Raw genomic sequence first — 24933 nt, 5'->3', positions numbered from 1 at the left:
TTGAGAAGCACTCGTGGAGAAAGTTGTTCATGCTTTTCAGCTGGGAAAGCATGATACCAACTTTTGTGAGATGCCTGCTGAGGTATATACCACACACAACACAATGCACTTAGATTAAGGACTTATCCACCTGGACAAATGTCTCACTATCTGCCTTAAGACAATCTGTTGCTTTTATAAGAATCGGGACATACTGTTAAAATGTGGACTTATGTACAACCTATTAGATTTCATTTCACTAGTGTTTCTCTCAATATTGTCTTCACATTCCACCTCCAAACCCAAGAAATATACAGAAAATGACCCAGCAAAGTAACGACAGTCAAACAGTGACTGTATTATATTAAAATATGTCACATTTATAATGATGTACAAAGCAGAAGGCAGAATGGCTGGGTAATGTAAACCTGAAAAAAATCAATTAGTGAAAATAAAAATAATCATGTGAATTTGAGACAGTGGCAAAACAGCGGATCTTGAATATATATATATATATGTATATATATATATTTTTAAATTTTTTGGCCACACTGCACAGCATGTGGGATCTTAATTCCCCAACCCGTGCCTCCCTGCACTGGAAGGCGGAGTCTTAACCACTGGACAGCCGGGGAAGTCCCTTGACTACCTTTTAAATTCATGGAATCCTGCTATCTTGAGAATGGATGCCAGGTCAGGTACATTTTGGAGAAAGAACTGCTCCCAGGCAAAACTCACGTTACAAGGTTGTTGTCTACTTTTGTCTTAGTTTAGAATGTGCCTACTAGTTGATAATACGAGGAGGTCCTTGTGCAAATGCCGTGTGTGGAATCTCCAGGATTTCTGAACCATTTACCACTGCAGCCTTTATCAGCTCATAACTAAAAATATAAGACAATCAATGAACTCCCCCCAAATTGCCCTAATTTCCTCACTCACAGCCTGTCCAGTTGCTATCTGAATAAGAGGTGACAACAATCAAAGCGTAAACACAACACAGCCAAAGAGAAAGCGAGACTTTAAGAAACTATGCGAACAATTCAGACACAGTACAAACATTAGGGGGGAGAACACGAATAGAAAATAAATGTTATAAACAAACTTGGGACAGGAAATGGTCTAGCACCTACAGTGCCTGCCAAATAGGAGATCAGTAAAACGTTATTGAATGAAGTGATTATTATTAATGAAAAGAAGACAGTGCAAAGTCTATGACTACTTCAACACTTATTAAATAAATTATTAGAGATGGGAGGCTGGAAAGCGAAAGTTCACCCACGCTCAAAACCACCTATGGCTGAGTCAAACAGAGAAAGCATACTCTACAACCAAACCAATTAAGGTACAGTAGCCAAGGCTCTGTATGATTCTAGGGCATGATTTCCATGAAACTGTTCTTCGAATTAAAGATCTAAAATAAAAATCTCATTTTTCCCCTTTAGTTTTGGGTGTTTGAAGTCTAAAGCATGCTCAGCATACTTTAGAGATTCAGAATTTATGATACTCATTTTCAACAAAGTACAGAATTGTTTAAACTACAAGAATGCTCATAGCTTAGGGTTCAAGAATACCAGTACAGGGACTTCCCTGGTGGTCCAGTGGTAAAGAATCCGCCTTCCAATGCGGGAGACATGGGTTCGATCCCTGGTCAGGGAACTAAGATCCCACATGCCGCAGGGCAACTAAGCTTGTGCGCCGCAACTACTGAGCCCGTGTGCCACAAAATACAGAGCCCACACACTCCGGAGCCTGCACGCCATAACTAGAGAGAGAAAACCTGCAAGCCACAACTACAGAGAAGCCTAAGCACTGCAACGAAGAACCGGCGAGCCACAACGAAGATCCCGCAAGCCGCAATGAAGGCCCGACGCAGCCAAAAAAAAAAAGAAAAGAAAAAGAAATAAGAGTCAGTGTCTGAACTGCTTGCAAAAAAGACCAAAGGAATCATTGAAATGACTATGTTCTACCATGGAGCCAAGTAAAATAAGTTGAAGAGCCATGTGAAACAGTCTATAGGATCTCAGGTGCAAAGGTAATACTAACTGACCCTTGAAGAGAAATGTTCAGCTGGTAAGTCAAGAAGAATAGCTGAAAGGCTTGAGACCCTACAGATGGTTTTATGCTTGGATCTTAGTGTGTTTTCAGGAGCTGACTGTCCCATCTGTGCCTCAAAAACAGCGCTGAATTCTGAAAGGTAGTAACAGGACAAAAGGACAATTTGCACTGTCACCAGCAATATGGAACTGATCAAGTCTTTTGGGAAATAAATTTGGCAAGACAGTAAAGCCTTAAAAGCTCACACCCTAGATCCAGTTCTAAAGAAATCAATGAGAAATTGACAGATAGGGACTTCCCTGGTGGCGTAGTGGTTAAGAATCCGCCTGCTAATGCAGGGGACACGGTTTGATCCCTGGTCTGGGAAGATCCCACATGCCGCGGAGCAACTAAGCCCGTGCACCACAACTACTGAGCCTGCTCTCTAGAGCCCGCGAGCCACAACTAATGAAGTCTGCGCACCTAGAGCCCGTGCTCCGCAATAAGAAAATCCACTCCAATGAGAGGCCCCGCGCACTGCAATGAAGAGTAGCCCCCACTCGCCGGAACTAGAGAAAGCCCGCGCACAGCAACGAAGACCAACGCAGCCAAAAATAAAAATCAATTAATTAAAAAAAGAAGAAATTGACAGATAAGCATGTTTACCTAGAAATTTCTTCTGATAGAAAAAAACCCAACCCAAATGTACAATAGAATTAATAATTATATGCCCCTGTGAAACACAGTATTAACCTAAAGATTAAAATTTTCAGACATGAGTAAATTTTTGAAACCGAATACAAAAGTATATCTACAGCAATATTCCAGTTATATAAAAACACAGTATTTTTTTGTGTGTATATTAACATAACAGTGGCTATCATTTGGTTACAGAATAGATATTTTTCATGCATTTATACTTTCTGTAATTTCCAAGTTTTATTTTAACACAATGAATAATGTATTATTTTCAGAAATAAAGAATAGGAACTATATTCAATATCTTGTAATAACTTATAATGGAAAAGAATCTGAAAAAGAATATATATATGTGTGTATAACTGAATCATTGCTGTATACCTGAAACATTGTAAATCAACTATACTTCAATTAAAGAATAAATTAATTTTTAAAAAAAGAAAGAACAGAAATAACACAAAGCCACCAACATGCTCTTAAAAACCAACCTGCTGAACTTCAGCTGCTGTGCTCCTGAAGAGTTCAATGTATCTTTTACCCAACAAGTCCTTATGCTTCCTCAATGCGTTCTGTGCATATTCCTCACAAGCAAAGAGGACAAAAGCGTCCCCTGTTGGCCTACCATCTGGGTACGTAACAAAGAGGATGCCTTCCTTCCCCCCAGTGATGGGGCAATGCTGTCCAAAGAAGGCTACCACTTCATCAGCTGTGGCCGTGAACGGGAGCCCCCGCATGCGGACAATGACTTGGTTTTCCTTGGAGAGAAACTGGGCGACCTCATTGGATGTACCTAGGGAACACAAATATCAGGAAGCACAGGGAGGAGTGGTTAAGACATCAACTTTACCAAATTTAAAAAAGTAAAATTTTTGGCAATGTCTTTAATTCATAAGTCCCACACTCCCATATGAATTAATAACATCCCAGGAATCAGAATCCTCTTCCCATAAATTTAAAACTTCCCCCCTACCATTTTCATAAAATACCCCTGTTCATATAGGAAGGTAGCCATACAGTTACATCATGGACCAACCACCATATTCTTCTCAAGGAGAGGCAACGAGTCATGGTGGTTAAGGGCACAGGCCCTGGAACTAGAAATGTCTGGGTGCAGCTGTGGCTTTACCATTTACCAAGCTATGACCTCAGCCAAGTTTAACCTCTGTATCTCAGTTTCCTCATCTGTAAAATGGGAGTAAAATTACCTACCTCATAAATTATGAGAATAAGTTATTACATAGAAAGCTCTTTAGTGATTTTTGGTATTATTTTCCTGATTACTTTTTATTAAGAAAGGTCCAAACATACTCGAGTAGAGAGAATAATGAATATACTTAGCAGCCAGTTTCAACATTTATCAACACTCTGCCAGACATAAAGCACTTTGTACAGTGCTGCAGCAAATACTCAAACACACATCCTTTACTAGTAACATTTTCCCTAAGCACAAATTCTTATCGTACTGCGCATATACCATGAAATCACAGGCACTGATGTGGACGTTAACTTTGCCATCTGCAATGTTATCTGCCATGGAACCTCAGGACCACAGCACCTCCAAATATACTTTATCCCCAACCAATATCAAACAATGGAAACACTATTAACCTTGAAGCTCTGAATTGGGAAGCCTTGGTTTATCTCAAGAAAAAAGTGCAAGAAATATACCAGCACATTGTATAAACAGCATACTGTTACTACAAGTTTTACAGTTGCAAAGATTTTTAACAGGACTATATAATGAAGGGATATAAATGTTCTCTGTATTTAAGGGGAAATCACCTTAGTATATTTCGGCAATAGGTGTCAAAAGCCCCTTAAAAGGTCCACCCACATTCTCTGAATTAGCTATCGTATTTTTAGAGATTTATCCTAATGAGTGGCACATACAGAGATACAAAAATATTCACTGCAACATAGAGTGAAATGGAGGTAAGCTCTAAATGCCCAATAGGATTGTTTTTTAAAAAAATTATGGTACATATAATACTGTACAGCATTTAACATTTAAGAAACTTGAGTAGCATAAGAAGATATTCATAATATACTAAAAGGAGAAAGGAAGTTAAAACAATATGAGCAGAAAAATAGGAACTTACAGAGTAGGTGCACATATAGAAAAACATCTGTTGGACAAACCACAGTTAACATTTTTTATGCATCTGTTATTTTTAGGTTTTAAAGTTATGAATCACTCAATAATTAGATAATGACTTTATCTGTTCCCACTTCTTTCTGACCGTATTACTACAAACACCATATATTCGAAAGTACTAGAAGCCAGAATGCTACCACGTTCCCGGCCACTGATGAGTAAAGGAAGTTAAGAGAAAAACTAGAAGCAGATATGCAACAATTCCAGATATTCTGATATGGCCGTTTGAAAGTAGTTTTCAGACCATTTAATTTCTTTCATGAACTACTCTTTCCCTTTGTACACGACTTTATATGACCCTTTGACCTTTGTATAGCACTATTTTTAATGGCTATTTAACTACAGTTGGTTGACTCAAGCCTTAGGGCAAGCGTTACACATTACACTGACACTACTGGATATTTCTTCCTCCTATTAAAAAAAAAAAGTCAACTTTTATGTTTCATTGGGAATAAAATGACCCTATTTATCTACCATTCATGACCCTATTTATCTACCTTTGCTATATAAGTAAAATTTTAGATTCTTCTTATTATAGCCACATTATATAAAAGGTACTCACCGCCAGCAATTTTAAGAAAATCTTCACCTGTTGCTTTGTAAACCTAAGAAAAGAAAGGGAAATTAAATACAGTTTCTGAGCCTTCTGATGTGAACACTCATTCAAGATGCCAGCGTGGTCAGGGTGTCACATGTCAGGTTGTGAGCACATACCTCAATGTACCGGGTCCCCATGTGATGTTTGTGCCTCTGGAGTGCTAGGTCTCTGTGCTCCTCACTCACAAACCTAACCAGAGCTTCTCCGTTCCTTCGACCCTGGGCATTCAGACAAAGTGCTGCACCTCCCCTTTGAAATTAACAGAACAGAAAGCAATAGGAAAAAAAACGAACAGTGAGGAGAAAATGACAGAAAATCTATTATCCCTTTGGGATTGTTAAATAAAATAGAGATTAAGGAAAACCAACTTGGCAATATTGAGTCCTTTGAAGAATCTTGCAATATCTTGATCCGAAGACTGCCATGGCAAACCTCGTGCCCTGACTACTGTGTTGTCATCAATAAGTTCCATCTTGCTGCTGCAGATTCAAGCAAAACGTCAGGCTGCATGATTAATGCTAGGCAGTCTGACCTATTACCCCCAGAAGACAACTGGCCTATTGACACTTGAGGTATTATTTCTTTGGAGTTCAGACAGACTTGTAGTACTGCCCAACTTACCTCATAACCTCAAAAATTATCTGGGCACAGTTCAAAGTATTCTTTAGGTGGTTTACTATACAGAGGCAACTGCCCATGCCAGTTCAGCACAGCTTGCTCACCCAGCAAACCACCTATCAGCTGAGTTGCTACTTCCTTGTTCTCAAAAGAACGCAGCAACAATTCATAGGAAGTAAAGTTCTCCCAATACTCTCATGGCCTGTAAGTTCCTACAGCCGAGAAGGATGGGTTTAAATTCCTTCTCTGATCTGGCTAGTACATCAGTGGGGTTTAAATCCAGTTTGACAGCAAAACTTAAGATCCACCTAAAGCTGGTAATTAACCCACATGGGTCATGTGTGCACATGGTAAGAAGTCTGCCATTACAATATCTCCCCTATCAAACGGAGGCATCACAGAGAGCCTTTACAGAAATGCTTGGGAGTTCCCACACCTTAATGAGTCATTTCTAAATCACCTATTCTATACTTTGACACCTTCTGATGTTCTATTCCTCTCGTATTTATATGTTCAGTACTCCTAGGACATTTCCTAATGAGTCACTTTCTCCACAACTAAATAGGCCTCAACATCTCTCTTATGGGCAAACATGTCAGAAGTTTCTGTTCACTTCAGGCACCAAGCAATCTCATGAAATTCACTGCAGTGATTTACAAACTTAAATAGGTCGACTTGTGATCACAAACAGAGATACCAGCATTTCATACTTCTCCCCAGTTATTTCCTTTGCTTTAAAGTAGGAGCTGATAGAACGTACTTAAAATTATCTCAGTAAAAACCTTGTGAACTCTTTTAAAGCCTATGATTTTTTCCTTTGGAAGTTTTCCAGTGAGGATGGACAGTTCAGAGAGGCTAAAATCAGAATCGCAGACACAAACAACACAAACTTATGATGGACCTAAAGTCATAGTGACTAAGGATACAAATATTTCATTAAATGTTAATCCCAACATCCAAGCTTACTTTAAAATACAATCTTCTTTAACAAATGACCTATTATTTAAAAATGGATACCCAAAAGGTTTAGTAAAGTTACTAAAATATAACAGGAGTTAAATATCACAATATGAATAAAAACACATTAAAAGGCTCAAATGGAATAGTATTCAAGTACTTACCAAGTGCCACTTTCAAATTTGTAATTTACTCTTTCTGGATCTGAAAACCTGTGATCTAGAATGAGAACATACAAGTCATCATTTTAGCTATCAGGGAGACAAAGCCGAGGGGGAGGGTGGTGGCGATTCAGAAGTATAGGAGAGGGAAAGTAGATGGGATCAGATACTAGGCCCGCATTGTTACAACACCAATACTTACTATAAGGGTCTGAAATCATTGCTAAAATTATATTTCCCATATCTTCAACTTGACAGGCTCCATACCGGGAGGCTGAACTATTCTTCTCGAAATTTAAACCTGGGAGATTAAGTTAAGGAAACATTTTGGGGAGGTAAAATGAGGTTGCTTTTACCCAAAATTAAACTCTCATGGAGCCAAGAAGCCAAGTAAAATGCATCTTGATTGACAATTCTTTGAAATCTCAGAATAGCTGCTTCCCATCAGTCTGGACTTCACCCAGACTTCCTGAAGTGTCCAATTGCCCTATTGGGCTAAGATGGCCAAATCAATCCTGTCCTGAGGATTACCAGGAATAATAATACCGGGAATAAAATGTTTATTGAGTGGTAGCAAATGCATGAATATTGAGCACTTTAGCGTCAAACCATGAAGCGTACAACAAAGTTAACAGAATTCCTACCCTGTCTTTACAACACACACAAGGCAATGACCATGCTGACTTAAAGATACAGTTACATCCTTCAAGACCACAAGGTATTAAATGACTTTTTTAAGCCCAATGTTCAAAACACTTCAGATTACTGAAACCATGTCTGACTCCATTTTTATCCAGAACTCCCTTCTAGAAGATTTTTGGAACCCCGTAACACACCCATCTTGGATGACAGCAAATGCTTGTCCTTTTAGAGTAGATGTGTAGAAACGGTTCAAGCACTCAGAGACAACAATGGCTAATGTAGCTTTTGATTAAGTGAGTACACTGTTTGGGTAAGCCAGGAAACATGGCTTTTAAAGAAATGCATGGCTCAAGTTGGGTTTGAGGGTGCAACCAGAAGAGGTTTCCATCAAGTTTTGCCTAAGTTTAATAATGTAGTACAATGCACATAACAAGTAATACTATGGGACTCTATCTTTTCTCGAGTTTAAAATGAAAACAGCCATCTGAGTGGTGGTTATTAAGATGTTTGCCTTATTTTATAAAAATGTTTCCTGACTGGTATTTTGTAAGTAGGGTAAAATGTGAAGACAAATATTAAGAAAAAGTCGGTAGGTACTATTTTACTGCAAACAAAAAGGATACAATGTAAAAACAACTCAGGGATTTCTCCCCATCAAGAATTATAGCCAATCTTCTGAATGAGTAATATTCTATTCTCAATTCAAAATTCCTTTCTATTTCATCCCCACAGCTTCCTCTTGTCTTTCTCCAGTAAAGAGACATGCTAAGCAAATTCATTTGTGTGGCATCTCTCAACCGGTTACATTTCTCTGTAATTAAATATGCTGCATGTAGAAAGGCAGCCATATGTTCCTTGGCAAATTACTTAACCCCACTAAACTTCAGCTTACCTGTAAAGCCAAAGTTGTGATAATCTTTACCTCCCTGGGCTCTTGTGAAGATTAAATGAGATAAAACAAGCCCAGGACACAACGCAGGCATTTAATACGTGATGCTCTCCCCGCTCTTCCTAGAACCCTCAGGTGATCAACTTCCATAACTTATGATAATCACACTTTAAGAGGGTCACATTTATGACTAAAAAATCTGAACTCACCAGATGCCTATTTGTAGGCTCACAGGATAATCATCAAGCTAAAATGGTGGATAATTTCTGCATTTCCCCCTGCAGTCCCGCCCTTTACATCAATCATCTAGTGATGAAATAAATGTGCTCCCCACTGAGGGATTAGAAAATCAATCCCAAGAGACGTTCAAGCAACAGAGCAATGACCACTGACTGGGGTCATTAAAATGATTTTCCTTGGGAAGCTGTACTATGAAGTATTTATTAATTCAGCACCATTTTCAAAGAACATAATGATAGGACAGAAAAACTGGAGCCAAAGGATGAAGATGCTTTAGGGAGACAACTGCCCTAAGTTTTCTGGGGAGATGGGAGGGACTTTATGGATCCTTACAGAACTAAGAAAGAAGAGCTGTGACTAGCTATAGTTTATCATGTAAACTCTGCCACCAAATGTCTGGAACCCTGCAATTCTAATAACACTTTCAGCCTTATAAGGGCGTACAATGAAGTAAAGAGAAACATATCAAAGGAATGGAGACCAATGCCATTGTATAAGCCAGTGTTTCCCAACCTCAGCATTAGTGGCACATAGGGCAGATAATTTTTTGTTGGGGGGGTGGGGCAGTGTCCTGTGTACTATAGGATTTTTAGTAGCATGCTGACCTCTACCTACCTCCAGTAATAACAATTACAAATGTCTCCAGGGCTTCCCTAGTGGTGCAGTGGTTCAGAGTCCGCCTGCCGATGCAGGGGACATGGGTTCGTGCCCCGGTCCGGGAAGATCCCACATTCCGCGGAGTGGCTGGGCCCGTGAGCCATGGCCACTGAGCCTGCGCGTCCGGAGACTGTGCTCCGCAACGGGAGAGGCCACAACAGTGAGAGGCCCGCATACAGCAAAAAACAAACAAACAAACAAAAACAAAACAAAACAAAAAATATGTCTCCAGACATTGTCAAATGTCCCCAGGTGGGTAAAACCCAGCCCAGGTTGAGAACCGCAGGTATAAGCCAACATCTCCCAAGAGTGGCAACTTAACCCCTTGCCATCTATTGATTCAGAGACAACTTTTACATGTAGGAGACCATTACTAGATAGAAATTTTGAAGAAATCTGACCAAGGAAACACTGCATAAGGACCAACCTGATGCTGTGGCAAAACCCGTATCAGCAGAGACAAACACACACACACACACACACACACACACTCACGCAAGCACGCACACCCTACACCGTAAGGAACATGGATGAAAACACAGCAAGAGTCAACCCTTGATCCTCACCCTATTTTTGTGCAGCCCAGAGAAAAGTACGGCTTTTACATTTTTTAAAAGATTGTAAAGGAAGAATGAGCAGAGACTGTACGTGGCCTGCAAAAAAACTAAAACATTGACGCTTTAGCCCTTTACTGAAAAAGTTTGCTCACTTCTGACCTAGAGGAATGAAAATTGCCGAAAACAGAGAATGCCACAGGAACGTTTGCCACATCGTAACTTTCTATCCCAAAACAGAATCTTGGGGAAAAATTAAGCTTTGAAGGAACTGGAAACTATATTCAATTCAAACAAGTTTTTTCTCCTCTATCAATGACAAGAGACATAAACTTTCTCACCTTTGCTCAGGTAACTCCCCTATAAAACCCTCTTATCTTCTTAATCCCTTAACCAAATTAGACCATGGATCACTCCCACTCAGCACCAAAGTCTTCCCTAACTGCTCTAGGTCACAACCAGCAAGTTAAGAGTTCATTAGATACTATTCCTATAAAATATTACTCTCTTCAACTGTATTATGCATTTCCTGAGCACAGGTCCGCTTTCCTCTGATCTCTTTCCATCTATCACAGCACCTATTACTTCTAAGACTCTACTGACATAATGATGGCATTTACTACACACCATTTTGTGCCAAACACTGTCTATTTCCTCCTATTTTTGCAGTAGCCCTGCCAGGTAGATCACAATAAAACCAAACAAATGAAACTAGGATTGAGAGAAGTTCTGTAACTCATTCAAGTTTCCCGGCTCTGATTTGACAATGTGTCTGTAATTCCCTGCACCAAGATAAGAAGTTTTGCTTAATTTGTTTTGTTTTGAGCAATAGTTTGTGAGAAGCTTTCTAAATGTATGATATGAAAGCCAAGTGAAAAAGCAACAACGTAAAGTATCCTGTCTCTGTAGAATAGATTTGCAGCTGAAGATTTTACTGAAGTCTACTTTTTAAATTAAGAATACGTTCTAGACATTTGGCTAACTTGGTCCCACGTAACACGTCCCAACATGTTTCCCTTCAAGTCATCACACACCAGGAAGATCAGCAGCTCTAAGCTCCCAGCAACTTTTAAAAGTCACCCAACCTCCTGCATGCCCAAACCACCCACCCACTCACACCACTGTCTTCAGAAGGTTCATTCAGTTCTTCATAATTCTTACCAGAATGTAGCATGAACAATAAATAAACGGGAGTGAGAAAAAACTTTTATAACCAATTCTTTCTCCTATCAATTTATAATTATATATTGAATTACTTGCTGCACGTCTGATCTTGAGAGAAGGAAAGATGAGTCTGTGCCTCCTGATTTATGGTTGTCATGCAACTTAGTCATTCTGCCCTTGAGGCAGCCACAACAGCACCAACAGGCTTAGCCAGCTTTGCAATGAGAAACGCCATGAGGAAACGAGGAAGAGTAAAGCCAGATATGGTGGGAACAAAATGAGCATGTCAGGATACAACTGAGCAAATTGCTGCATTTACACAGAACTTAGACAAGTCCTGAGACTTCGCCTATAGTTGAACAGAAGGAACGTTTCCTCAGTGCCACAAAGTCCATCAATATTAACTTATCCATTCAAAAGAAGTTACCTTTTCTGACTGCGGAAAATGGACACATTTGGTTTCAGAACACTCAGTTTTCCCAGGTAAATAACCTCTCTTTAAAAGTAAGTTCTTAGTTTCTATCTAAAAGAAGCACACATAGGGGGCTTCCCTGGTGGTCCAGTGGTTAAGAATCCACCTTCCAGTGCAGAGGATGCAGGTTCAATCCCTCGTTGGGGGACTAAGATCCCACATAGGGCATCTGAGCCCACACGCCGCAGGGCAACAGGGCACAGGGCAACTGAGCCCACAAGCCACAGGGCAACTGAGCCCACACGCCGCAACGACTGAGCCCTCAAGCCACAACTAGGGAGCCCGTGTGCCACAACTACTGAGCCCGCACACTCTGGAGCCCACACACCATACCTAGAGAGAAGCCTGTACACCGCAACTAGAGAAGATCCCACGTGCCACAACTAAGACCCAACGCAGCCAAAATAAATAAAAATTTTTAAATAAATAAAAATAGGGCTTCCCTGGTGGCGCAGTGGTTGAGAGTCCGCCTGCCGATGCAGGGGACATGGGTTCGTGCCCTGGTCTGGGAAGATCCCACGTGCCGCAGAGCGGCTGCGCCCGTGAGCCATGGTCGCTGAGCCTGCACGTCTGGAGTCTGTTGCTCCGCAACGGGAGAGGCCACAACAGTGAGAGGTCTGCGTACCGCAAAAATAAATGAATGAATGAATGAATGAATGAAGCACACATATAAAAATACATTGTGGAGCAATTAGTTTAAACTATGTTAAAATTGCATCCCAATTCAAAATTCCAACTCAAAGCCATTTTTCATTGCCATTAAACACCGCCCCGCCCCCCCAAGACAACAAGTTTGTTTCTTCCCGTTCTACTCTGTTTACTCTTTTATAAGAGTAACACAACTGCCCATATTGCCAGACATTTTTCATTAAAATTCCTATGCTAAAGGAACAAAGGAATAGCAAGCATAAAATGTCATGAGAAAAGTTGAAATCGTGCTCCAACTAAGAACTGAATTTCCTACAATTATGTGAAGGAAAAAACAGAAAGTGATAAATTACCCTTATAGGAGTTGTATAATTTAAAAAACAGGTTCTAGGGACTTTTGCAGCGGTCCAGTGGTTAGGACTCCATGCTTCCACTGCAGGGGGAAGGGTTTGACCCCTAGCAGGGGAACTAAGATCCCTCAAACCTACCGCATGGCCAAATAAATAAATTAATTAATTAAATTAAATAAAAAACAGGTTCTATAAATAACCTGCTATATTTTAAAATGAGCTTTGAAAGAAGCAAATCAAGAATGCCAGTGTAGGGACTTCCCCGGTGGTGCAGTGGTTGGGAGTCCGCCTGCCAATGCAGGGTACGCGGGTTCAATCCCTGGTGCGGGAGGAGCCCACATGCCGCGGAGCAACGAAGCCCGTGTGCCACAACTGCTGAGCCTGCGCTCTAAAGCCCATGAGCCACAACCACAGCTCCTGAAGCCCACATGCCTAGAGCCTGTGCTCTGCAACAAGAGAAGCCACGGCAATGAGAAGCCCACGCACAGCAACGAAGAGTAGACCCCGCTCGCCATGGCTAGAGAAAGCCTGCATGGAGCAACGAAGACCTAACGCAGCCAAAAATAAATAAATAAATAAATATTTTTTTTAAAAAAAAGAAAAAAGAATGCCAGTGTAAAAGAATGTAACTAAGAGCCAAAGCAACAAAAACTTTCTTTATACCAGTAATAAATGCTGGGGAATCTAAAACCATAGTTTTAACTCTATTCCTCAGAAGCTTACTCTTTCCAACAGGGGGAAAAACAAACAAAAAAAGCGAGATCCATCCTACCAAATATTACTTCAGGAGGTATTATTGTTAACAAAGCGCAAAACTGACAAGTCAATTATACCTTCGAAGAAATAAGGTAGAAGTAGGAACTAATGCAAAAAAAAAAAAAAGATAAAAATTTCTACTTTAGAAAAAGACATTTATATGGCATAAATAAATTAGGAAAGGGAGACTCCATGATAATGTCTTCCAAAGTCTTCTAAAACAAAAAAACTATCCTGGAATTCCGAAACTCACATTTTAAAAGTAAATTATTTTATAATCAAAATAAACCACACAAAATTAACATAACAACTCTGAGTGCTGGCCAAGAATATACAGTATTTCTAGTCACCTAACGTATTACAGACCACATACCAGAGTATTCGCCAGTTTGGCTCACATCATACCGATGTGGTGCCAAAGATCATTTCTTCCCCCCTCTAGCCAACAAGGTCAACTACTAACCCAACTTAACCATACACTTGGTGATACTTAAAATCCCTTTCATACGCAAAAAGGTGCCAAGGAGGATTCAGCATCTGCGTCCACTTTCTAAGAGCAATGAAGGTTTTGCGACTGCAAAGGCCCAGTTCAACTAGTCATAACAAATAAGCACATAAGTGCAGAATGAACCACACTCGCACACACTATTTTTACTTATGGAGAAGCTAAACCCTGAAGCTTACCTGTACTAACATGTAGCTGATGTTTTAAAAGATCTATAACCAGTCTCAGGAAAGATTAGGAAAAAATTCTTTAGGCGTAAGATAGTTTAGATAAGGTCTTAAATTAATAAGGAAGTCCTTTCAGAGTCTTTGGCAGATGGCTTTCTTCTTTGGAGACATGCTACAACCCAGTCGACACTGGAGAGCACACAGTAGGGCAGGCAGTGGCTGAGTGGTTTCATGTACTAGCTCATTATTCCTTGCAGTAGTTATGCCCATTTTAAGATGGGAAAACTGGGACTGAGAGGTACAGTAAATTCATCCCCAGTAAATCTGACTCCAGAGCTCGTGTTCTTAACCACTCTGCTAGTAAGGCTATTATCTCCATCTTTAATATATGGGAAAAACCTGCCCTCGTCACTGTGTCAGTAGCACGCCCACAGAAACACATATCGTATACCCCCAACAAGAAGTGGTGAAACACAAACACAGGGAAAGACACACACACCCCTACTAACACTTGGATGGGTAGACAAGAGTGGTTTAGTGATTTTTTTTTTTGCCCTGTTAATGGAAAGCTGCACTAGTGAAACGGCATATGCTTATAATATCAAACAGCACATATGGATGCAATACCCTACAACTAGATTGAAATTTTACAAAATTAACTTCCCTTTTCTCCTGAATAGTTTAGTCTCAGGAAACATAGACTATAAATTTATAAGGGAGATAATCTATTTAAACAGCCAACCCCACCCTCACATAATCTTTATAAATTCTAGAATATTATCCCCTAGTTAACAAGCAGACTGTTTGCAGTCAGACTCAGGTTCAAATGCTGACACTTCTAACTTAAGATAAAATCTCTAAGCCTCAGTTTCCCTAGCTATGAAAAGGGGACAATACCTCCTCCACTGGGCTCTTGGGAGGCTACTGATGGGATAAATAGTGAGCACCCAGTTGATAGACAGTTCTCTTCTTTCACCTGCTCTCTGGACAAGGCCATACTTCATTTAAAATGAGTTCTTAGTAAAGGCTTGGCAAAATGAAATAAACACAACGGCAGAGGTCTTGATCAAGGAGAATAAATCAGCTCATGAGTTACAAAGCTAACAAAAAATAGGTTAAGAAACCAGGAGGAAGTAATTCCATCCAATACCGTTGGGGGAAATAGGTTTGTTTTTTTTTAAAAAAACAGATAAGTCATTATACAAATAGCTTCATAATCAAAATGTACTTTCAGCAGGGGACAACTAGCATTAATTTCCCCAAGGGACCTATGATAAATTTCCTTTAAAAAAAAAATCACATGGGCCCCAATTCCTATCATCACACCCTCACCACCTCACATGATTAAGTAAAAAGCTTACAAAATGCCACCCACAGTTCACCTGCTAAATGAGGTCTTCTTTCCAGCTAGGACTGCATAACTCAAAGCAGGTAACAAAACTGCAGCTGGAATAACTCAGAGAGGATCAACTCTAACACCAGAAATGGTTTTAGAACCAACACAAGGACAAAAGAGGAACATATGTGCTAAAATAAGAACGAAGACTGCATTCAAGAAATGCCTAAACCTTTTCTTTTATCAAAGTGGTCATACTACTTCATTTACATAGCACCCACGGTTCACAAAGCTTTCACTGGGGACTACCTGAGATGAAAGTGAGGCTTGGAGAAGGCCAGTAACTTTCCCAAGGAAGCAAAGCTGCAAATTCTTACTTGTTCCTTTCTGAGGGTTGGCAAGAGCCTCTCTCCCTCCCCCGCTGGTTACCTGGTGGAACAGGTAATCCCTCTGGAGCAAATGACTCTCCAGCTACTTGGCAAAACCATCAAGGATGCGTAATGAGTACCTTTATGTTTCCAAATCCAGTGCCATTTCCATATTAGAAAGGAAAATGTTTAGTGGTCTGACAGAATTGGACAGCTCTTTAGTTCAGACGTTGTAGAAATCCTCTGCACAGTCAAATCTGGTATGATTGTCTTTGACCTGAGGAACTAGTCTGATGGCCTAGTCAGGGAAATAATGAATCCTCTGACCAAGAGTCATAAAGTAACTGATCACAGCAGCAACATAAAACAAAAACCACAGATAGAAAGGTTTAACAACATTTCTTACCTGTTAAATGCGAAAGAAGTATGCAAATAAAACACTAATAAAAACATTTAAGATTAAGATCCACTTTGGGGGGAATTCCCTGGCAGTCTAGTGGTTAGGACTCCACTCTTGCACTGCAGGGGCCATGGGATCCTTCCCTGGTCGGGGAACTAAGATCCCCACATTCCATGCGGTGCGGCCAAAAACAAAACAAAAAACAAAAATCCACTTTTTGATTGGCAATAAGACTAAAAAAGCTAAGACTTCCAATGTAAGTCCAAAGAAACTAGGCTAAAATTAGGCTGTTTTAAAATAAACAGAAAAATTCCCTAATTTTTCAATGAATGCATTACTTAATGGTCATGAGATCCTTCCTCAAATGTCAGGTGTTATATGGCTGAAATGAAGGCCAGCTTAGCTTTATTCACAATTCACCTGTTTACTGTAGTCAAATATTTCTGATTTTCCTCTCCATGGTACTTGAAAAATAAAACTGCCAACAAACAGTTACAGAGCTAAGATAAAAAGGAATGACAGAAAAAATAATCAGCATAGCTTACCCATTCACCTTAGGTCACCTTTAAGGGCAGACAATGCAAAAACTATATAAAGGTATATAGTACTTTTAAAAAGTACGTATATATTGTGCAGGTAAGACAGCATAGAGCAAGTAAAAAGCCCAGGTTACCATACTGAAGATGTTTACTAATAACCCCAAATCGTATATACGTGAAGCTCTTAAGAAGAAACCAAGGAGAAAAAAAATAGGTAACCTTTTAACAAGCTCTCTGAACTGTGAACACATTGAGAAAACCGAAATACCTAAATATAAGAACCTCTTATTTGTAGCTATGGGAATTTTTACTAATATCTGACCTACAATTACTAGGGAAAGATTTTCTTTGCTAAAAGAGAAAACAGAGCAGTCAGGGATAAACGGTTCTTAATATACTGTCTTTCCTACTCAAGTTGTCTTTTTCTAAATTAACTTATTACACTTTCCCTTCAATATCTACTAACACTTTGCCAGAATTTTTCATTCTCTATTTTGTACCAGCACATTAAATGGTTTAGCATTTGCTATAGATGGGATTGTGTCCCTCCCCAAAATTCATGTGTTTAAGCCGCAACCCGCAATGTGACTGTATCTGGGGATAGAGTATTTAGGAGGCAATTAAAGTTAAATGAGGCCATAAGGAAGGAGCCCTAATCTGTTAGGCCTGTGGCCTTATAAAGAGAGGAAAAGAAAGATACCTCTCCCAACACTCCTGGCCATGCCACTCCCCCTACCCGCCATGTGAGACACAGGGAAGAGGCAGCTATCTGAAAGCCAGAAAGAGCCCTCACCAGAAGTCAACCATGCTGCCACCCTGATCTTGGACTTCCCATACTCCAGAACTGTGAGAAAATAAATATCTGTTGCTAATAAACCACCCAGTCTATGGTACTTGTTATGGCAGCCTGAGCTAATTCATACAGCATTTAAACCAACAAAACACATAGCAAGTTTTTCTACTGTCCCAACCTTCTAATGAAACTTGTAAGAATTCACTCAAATGCGCTTATTCTACCCTTCTCCCGGCACTGCTGGGAGCTAAACCAGTAATTAACTAGTAGCTAAATCAGCTACACCAAAATTCTAGCTACCTACTTCCAAGAAGGCAAACAAAATGGGTTTGATCTGTTTACAAATGGTTAGGAAAAATATCCAAACAACCTTTTATATCAAGAAATTTTGAAATAAAACAAAAATCAAGCTTTAGCACCTGAAAATGGATGAGAAATTTTTAGAATAAACATCTATACCCCCACGTTCCTGAAAATAACTTGAATCTGACTTCATGATGATTCTCATAGTGGCTTTGGGCGAGTCCCCACACTTCTATTACTCAGTGTTACATCTGATATGTTAGCACATGACTCTTATTAGTTAGCACTTTAAAGACTTACTGGATGAAAGATGATGGGTCATTCATGACAAGATTTGTGATTATAAAATTTACTTTTACAATACATAACGCATCAGATATATTTTCTTGGTTATGAAAGAATTTGGGGTAAAATCTCAGCTTCATTTTATCATCTCAAAAGATGGCTTGTAATAATTACCACAATCTACATGTATTTGACAAACCCAGAGAAGGTTAAAAGGGGTGCCAATGAACAGCTGTTTGTCAAGAGTATACATCCAAACTTTAAAAAATTTTTATCCATTCCAAAGAAGATGAAATAAACCCTAAAACCAAGATAATCAAGAACAAGTGGCCTTAGAATTGGCAAAGAATGTGGTCTTCACCACATTCTTTTATCAATTTTATCATTTATCAATTCATCAACTGAAAAAACAAAACCACTCCCATAATCCAAAATTGAATTCTATTTTAGATGTGTTCACCTAACAAAAATCCATGTCTAAATCCATCTAAATCACTATTCAGATTCAGTAAATTATAACTACTTTGAAAGACGCCAGTAATTGCACCATTTTTCCTAGCACAGTAGACAAATTTTGGACAAGTCAATTTTCATACACTGTCAAAGTTAAAAATGTTTTAAAGTTTCTTGAATTGCCATTGTTTTCTGGAGCTGTCTTTTCAAATGATTCCTGGGTCATCACTTAAAGGATACACTCTGTCATTGCTGCAACATCCAGTTTATCAATATCAGGTGAACCAGGGCAACACTTCTTAAACTCTTTCCGAAGATCAAAAAAGGAATAGAAGCATTCAGGCAATAATACATTCTGAGGAGGGACAAGGTAGACACTGTTAACTAGATAAATTTAGTTCAGTGAGTCCCTAATGATTGGGAACCTAAGAATTGAACGTAAGTATATTTTACCACAATTTAAAAAAATATTTTTAAGTTAAACATTAGAGTGTCTTCATTTTCTGTTACAGTATTACATCCTACATAAAAGTCTCATGGAAGAAAAATTCATCTTATTTTAAGGCAATAGATTATACGTTTGTGCTCCATGATGTATTCCATTCAAAACAGTTCTGAAGCTATAAAACATTTGGGCTATTGTATTTTCTGTTTGATAACATTATGTACTTTGTCTAGCCATAATTATTTTAGACCATCTGTATTTTCACCCTGTATTTAGCCCCCTCAGTTTTCATACAGATGCGTATATTTACAATACATATCTAGACATAGGATTCTATGTGTCTATCAAAATTTAGTTTTCTATTAAAACCTAGTAGTTTAAAATACTGGGTTCTAATAATACATATTCTGTGTATTAAAATTTGATTAAGACAGTAAATTCCTGATTACCTGAAGAGGATTATTTTTGTGCCAAATTATAGTCCCACATTAGTTTTCCTGACCATTATTATTTTGGCTAAACCTGAGAACTCAAATTACACTTAAAAAATATATATATATCACAAATCTCAACGGCAAAGGAGAAGTTGCTACCAGTCGTTCTTAGCTATTAGCATCACTCTTGTGGTAATTAAACAAAGCTCAACTGTCAGAGCAAATATTATACTATTGTGTCACTTTTTTTTCCTGAAAAAAAAAAAAATCCTCATTGAATAATTTTCAAAATTTAATTTTGTTACACTGAATTTAGATTTTTTTTTTTAAATTTCAAGATAATTTGTATTCACTTATGGGGAATTTGTACGTTATAAAGTCAAGGAAATAAATACTTTTTAATGTTTGTGACCCATAATATTTAAGTAATAATGTCTCTATATAAATTTCCTTTATTGGATTCTATTAGATGTGACCTGCTCACGCTATATTTGAAATAGGTATCACTACATCATGGTGACATTTTCCAAAACAGTCACCAAAAGAACTGTGAATCTTCAAGATTACGTACAAAAATGCTTATGTAAAAGCTGTTTATAATGACAGTAACTCAAATGTCCAACAATGTTTGGTTTTAATAGGTATATCCATTTAAAATACTGAATATTTTATTTACTGCTTACGAAGGATACAAATGTTATATTAAATTTAAAGTAGGCTAAAATGTTTGTGTAGTATGAATGCTCCTTGTAAAAGTAAGGCTTTTCTACAACTCTGAAAGAATACATTCAACTAGGTTCACATTCAAAAAACCACTTTAATGTTTTCTGACTGGAAGGATTATTTTCTTTTATGTTTTACCATTTCCTTATTTTTCTGTAATGAATAGAATTATTTTCATAATGATACTAAATTAATTGTTTTAGTTTTCTTTATCAAAATCCTAATAGAAGTGGCTCAGGAAAATGTCTCAGTTTTTCTCTGGAGGTTTTCCCACATCCAAAGCAGTGTACCTAAAATAACAAAAACAGCTGTTTTCCTCTAGCCCAATAGGGAAGGATTAAGTTTTAGCCCTTATATGAGTTTGAGGGGGAAAAAAATTCTCATATATATCTATTTCTGGATTAAGGGTATAGCAATTTGTCTAGCATTTAATTAATAAAATATACTCCCCCCTTTTAATCAAATAATTACTAAGGTTTATGTAAAAACGAGTGTTTTCTTCAAGCCTCCAGAAAAAGGAACTTGAGTTTCTCCTTCAGACTTTTAAAATTGTCATTATACATTTAGTTCATTTCTTCCCTTTTCCTTATTGGAGTAAAAAGAAAGAAAATCTGCACTGACTGCTCACTTATGACATCAAACGCCAGTCTAAACTTTTCATTGCAAGACTTACCTCACAAAGTTTCCTTAAAAATATTTTACTTCCATCTTTTCAAGTTCAGTATCTGCCTACCACAATAAAAAGTTACAGCTCTAATTAATTAAGTTGATAAGATCAACTATATTAGCAATGATTGATTACACTGGGTCTGCTGTCTGCGCTCACCATTTTTTCTCAGCCCCTCAGTATTCTTCCCAGAGAGAGAAATCACATCTACAGTAAGATAGTATTTTTCTTGTTTCATACTCTTTTCCATACCAGAAAGATAAGTAAAGGTAAAAGATGGGGGTGACCCTATTGTTTTGATACAAAATTCAATCAGTTTTGAACATTTACTTTAAGTCACACAAAGTACAGCATGCTATAATTAACATCTCACTAGTTATATGGTTAAGTCAGAGTACAAAACTTTTTAATGAAATCATTAGAATTGCAATTTAAAAGTTTTAATTGGATTTTTCTTTGCTCTTTCCTTTCTAGGATAAGGCACACAGACGGGAATATTACAATGTATTAAAATGCAGTTCTACCTACTTGTAGTTATTTTAAATGTCAAAAATTCAGCTAATATGCTTTGGAAAAGAGAGAATGTCAAACATCTCAAAAACTTGACATAAACAAAAAGGAAACTTTTATTAAGTCACCAAAGGGTATCTATAAAATTACTGTAATCTCAAACATCTCTATGAAAGTGTTGTGACCTTTTTATCGTGGTAAAATATACACAACACAATATTTACCATTTTAACCATTTGTAAGTGTACAATTCAGTGGCATTAAGTACATCCACACTGTTGTGCAACAATCCCCACCATCCCTTTGTCATCTTCTCAAACTGAAATTCTGTACCCATAAAATACTAACTCCTCATATGCATATTTTTAAAATGGAGAAACTTGGATAAACCATTTTTTAAGCCTCCAGTCACCCGTAAGGTCCAATCGTTTTTTCGAGAAGCCAGCACTCTTACCTTCTTGGAAGCCTCAGGATGCAGGATTTGCCTGACATGAAGCTGCCCATCAGTACAGAGACAGAAGGAGGTTCCTACCCCAATATTCAGCTCATTGCTCACTGACTGGTTAAACTGAAAAGAACAAAACACACCCAGGGATGCAATGGATGCAGGATTTACAAACTCTGAAAAGTGGCCCCACTTGGTTATAACCTGAGAAAACCGCGCTAACTGCTGTGAAGAACACCGCTGCTGGGGGCAACATTAGAAAGACTCCGTTCCTACAAACTGTGTAGCTTCCTTTATATAGGTAGCTTTCCAGTCAATCCTCAGTTTACGTACAGGAGAATTTAGTAAATGCATTCTTCCTCCCGTTCAACACCCACCGCCTTCTATTTCTGTGATAAATCCATTCGAGACTTTTAAGTCAGAGGTCTCATTTCATCAGCAAGTTGCCTTCTGATTACATCATTCTCTGGTGCTATTTTTTATGTTAGGATGTTCTAGACTTAAGAAAGATGTCAGTTTCTGATACGAATGTGGGTAATGTGTATATAGACCTCTGGAAAATCTAGTAATACGTTTCCTGTAACACACCACAGAAATGATAACTTTCCCCTATAATTCGCAACTCCTGTGCTAGGGCAGAAGCCGTGAGAGCGCCGGACACTCACCTGTGCACAGGTGTTTAGCGCCCCGCCCTATCCGCAATCCAGTACCCGTCGGCACCCTGGAGCAGCCGGTTTTTAGGTCACCTCAATCCCAGTAAGGGGATTCCACTACTTTCACGGTGACCCAAGGAGCAGCCTCACATGTCCGGGTCTGCAAACCCTCCCGGCGCTAGGACCAAGGCCACTAAAGAAGCGGAACCGGAACCGGGCCTTTGGGAGTTCAGGAGCCTAAACCCAAGCAGGCACCTTCAGGTTCCCACCCAGCTGGGGCCGCCTCCAGCACGCCACAGCTCGTCTACACCACAGCGCCCCCTGTCCCAGGGCTGAGCTGCAGACCCAAACCCGGCAGAGGGCTGGCGTGTCTGGGGTCTGGGGTCTGGGGTCTGGAGCTGGAGCGCTAGGATTCAAACTCCGCTCATCACTCGACTGGTAAAACTCGGCAGATTCTCTGGCCCCAGGAATAATTCAGGAAGCAATTCGAAAGCTAGCAAGTTTTGGCCCAAAGACCCCGGGGGCTGGGAGGCGAAAAGGAGCAGCGACCTCCTCGCAGAAGGTCCACCAGGGGCTGCAAGCCCGGGTCTTGTTCCCTCGCTCCGGGGACACGCGTGGACCGCCCGGCGAGGGCGTGGGACCTGATAGAGTTGGGCTGGCTTGGAGGGACGCCCGGGTGGCTAAGATGGGGTGGGCGGCGCGGCCCAGGGCTGTCACCTGTCGGAGGGCTTGGTCCAGCTGCGGCGCCGAGGACAGGCTCTCGGCGTCGATCTTAGTTTCTTCTTTACAATCCTCCGTCAGCTCCAACTGATCCGGTCTAACTAGTACTTCGTGCAACTGTCCCACCTCCGGGGGAGAAAATTAGGGTTCAGTTTTCCCTTCCTCAGTTTGGGAACCTCTACCTTCGCTCTCCTTCCTTGCTCCCCTTCTGGGGCGGCCCACACCTCTCGACGGGTCTGGCCTCAGAATCAAAGCTCACTTGTCGCCAGCGGCTCCAGTGGCCGAGAGGTCGTCGCAGCCCAGCCCCCAGCCCCACCCCCACCCGGATCAGGTCCTAAAGGCCCTGGAAGTGAGCACTTGGGCCCCCAGGGATCCCACCCCGCCTTCCCGGGGCGTCCCCCGTCCGGTAGAGAGCATGGCTTGGCGGCCCCCGGCCTCCCCACCTGGGCCAGATTTTGGAGGACTGAAACGGTTCCAAGGCGGTTGGCCAAGAGGTTTGGTTTTATTCTGGATTCTCTAGGCCCCGGGTCCAGCCTCCCAAGTGGGCAAACAAGAACACTTGTTTACCGACTCCCCAAACTTTTACAAGCTCTTGCCCCACTCCTATCATTTGGACAGAAACGTGGATAAATACCTTCTTGTTGGCCAGATCCACGACTTTCCATAACAGCAGGATCAGCTCCTTCTCATCCGAGCCCAGCTTGGCCCCGGTGGCCCCAGCAGTGATTCCAAAAAGCACCACCAAGTAATCCGGAGACGCCGTCATGACGATAGGTGGGGAGGGGGAGAAGGGGGGTCGGGAGGCGGTGAGGTGAGGTGGAAGTGAGAACGAGGAAACCTGTGCTAAAACTCTTCTAAGAGAAAAAGAAAGAGCGACCACCCCCCCCCCCTCGCCGCCGCTGGTGCAAAAGGCGGTAACCAACCACCCAAGCCCACACCTGGCCCGAGCTCCACACCCAGGGCAGGAAGGGGGGTGAGAAGGAGGGCGGAGGAGGCCTGCCCTTTTTGTATTCAATTGCCCGTGCGTCTATGCAAAAAGCCCGGAGCAGGGCTGCACCCGCGGGAGGCGCGCGCAATGGCTGAAAGCTTTTCTGTTTTGGGATGTGGCTCTACCTGCCCGCCCCTTCCTCCTCCCCCACGTGGTGCAGGTAGGAGACACCTGGCGGCGCCTGCCCATTGGCTCCTTCAAACCACGACGTGGCAGCGGTGGGGGAGGAGGCCGCCCGGGGGAAAGGGGAGGAGGGGGCGGGAGACAATGGCTGGATGATTGGAGAGGGGAGGGCAAGAAGGGAGGAGGGGGAGACGCGAGGGGCTGGGAAGAGGCGGTTGCCACCCAGAGGGTAGCCGAGGCTGCACGGGAAAAGGGTGAGGGGTAAAGGGCGCGCAGGGACGGGTTACCCATTTGGAAGTAGCCGCACTGTGGGGGTCTTGGGGAAATGCCGGCTGTGGGGAGCGAAGCCGGAGGTCCTAAAGGGTCAAGAGAAAAGGCCTGGCGCGGAGAGGCGAAAGGAGGCCAGAGGTGTGGCTCGGGTGCGGAGCTACCCAGGGCGCGGCGCCCCGAGAGGGCGAACCACGGAGGGAGGGACCGGCCAACGGCAGCCGGGAGGTGGCGGG

The 24933-nt window shown here is 40.7% G+C and overlaps 1 protein-coding gene across 4 annotated transcripts in view; it reads right to left on the bottom strand.

The window, feature by feature from the left end:
• The window catches only part of ESRP1 (epithelial splicing regulatory protein 1), a 55685-nt gene extending 31568 nt beyond the window's left edge, over window positions 1-24117 (bottom strand). For 3 of the 4 annotated variants that reach the window (XM_030862902.3, XM_030862899.3, XM_030862900.3), the window contains exons 1-10: window positions 23954-24117; window positions 23317-23445; window positions 21956-22069; window positions 18963-19077; window positions 7404-7502; window positions 7205-7259; window positions 5834-5944; window positions 5582-5714; window positions 5430-5472; window positions 3201-3502 (exon numbers count right to left, since the gene is read on the bottom strand). In XM_030862902.3, coding sequence (XP_030718762.1) covers window positions 3201-3502; window positions 5430-5472; window positions 5582-5714; window positions 5834-5944; window positions 7205-7259; window positions 7404-7502; window positions 18963-19077; window positions 21956-22069; window positions 23317-23445; window positions 23954-24085 — 1233 coding nt within the window. In that variant the 5' untranslated portion in view covers window positions 24086-24117. The remainder of the gene's footprint in view (window positions 1-3200; window positions 3503-5429; window positions 5473-5581; window positions 5715-5833; window positions 5945-7204; window positions 7260-7403; window positions 7503-18962; window positions 19078-21955; window positions 22070-23316; window positions 23446-23953) is intronic. The other variant, XM_060287211.2, reaches the window with a different exon arrangement.
• Window positions 24118-24933: the final 816 nt, after the last annotated feature.

Source organism: Globicephala melas, chromosome 17 (assembly GCF_963455315.2).
Source record: "Globicephala melas chromosome 17, mGloMel1.2, whole genome shotgun sequence".
NCBI lineage: Eukaryota > Metazoa > Chordata > Mammalia > Artiodactyla > Delphinidae > Globicephala > Globicephala melas.
Note: the sequence above shows the minus strand (reverse complement) of the source record. Positions and strands in the feature narration are given on the sequence as shown.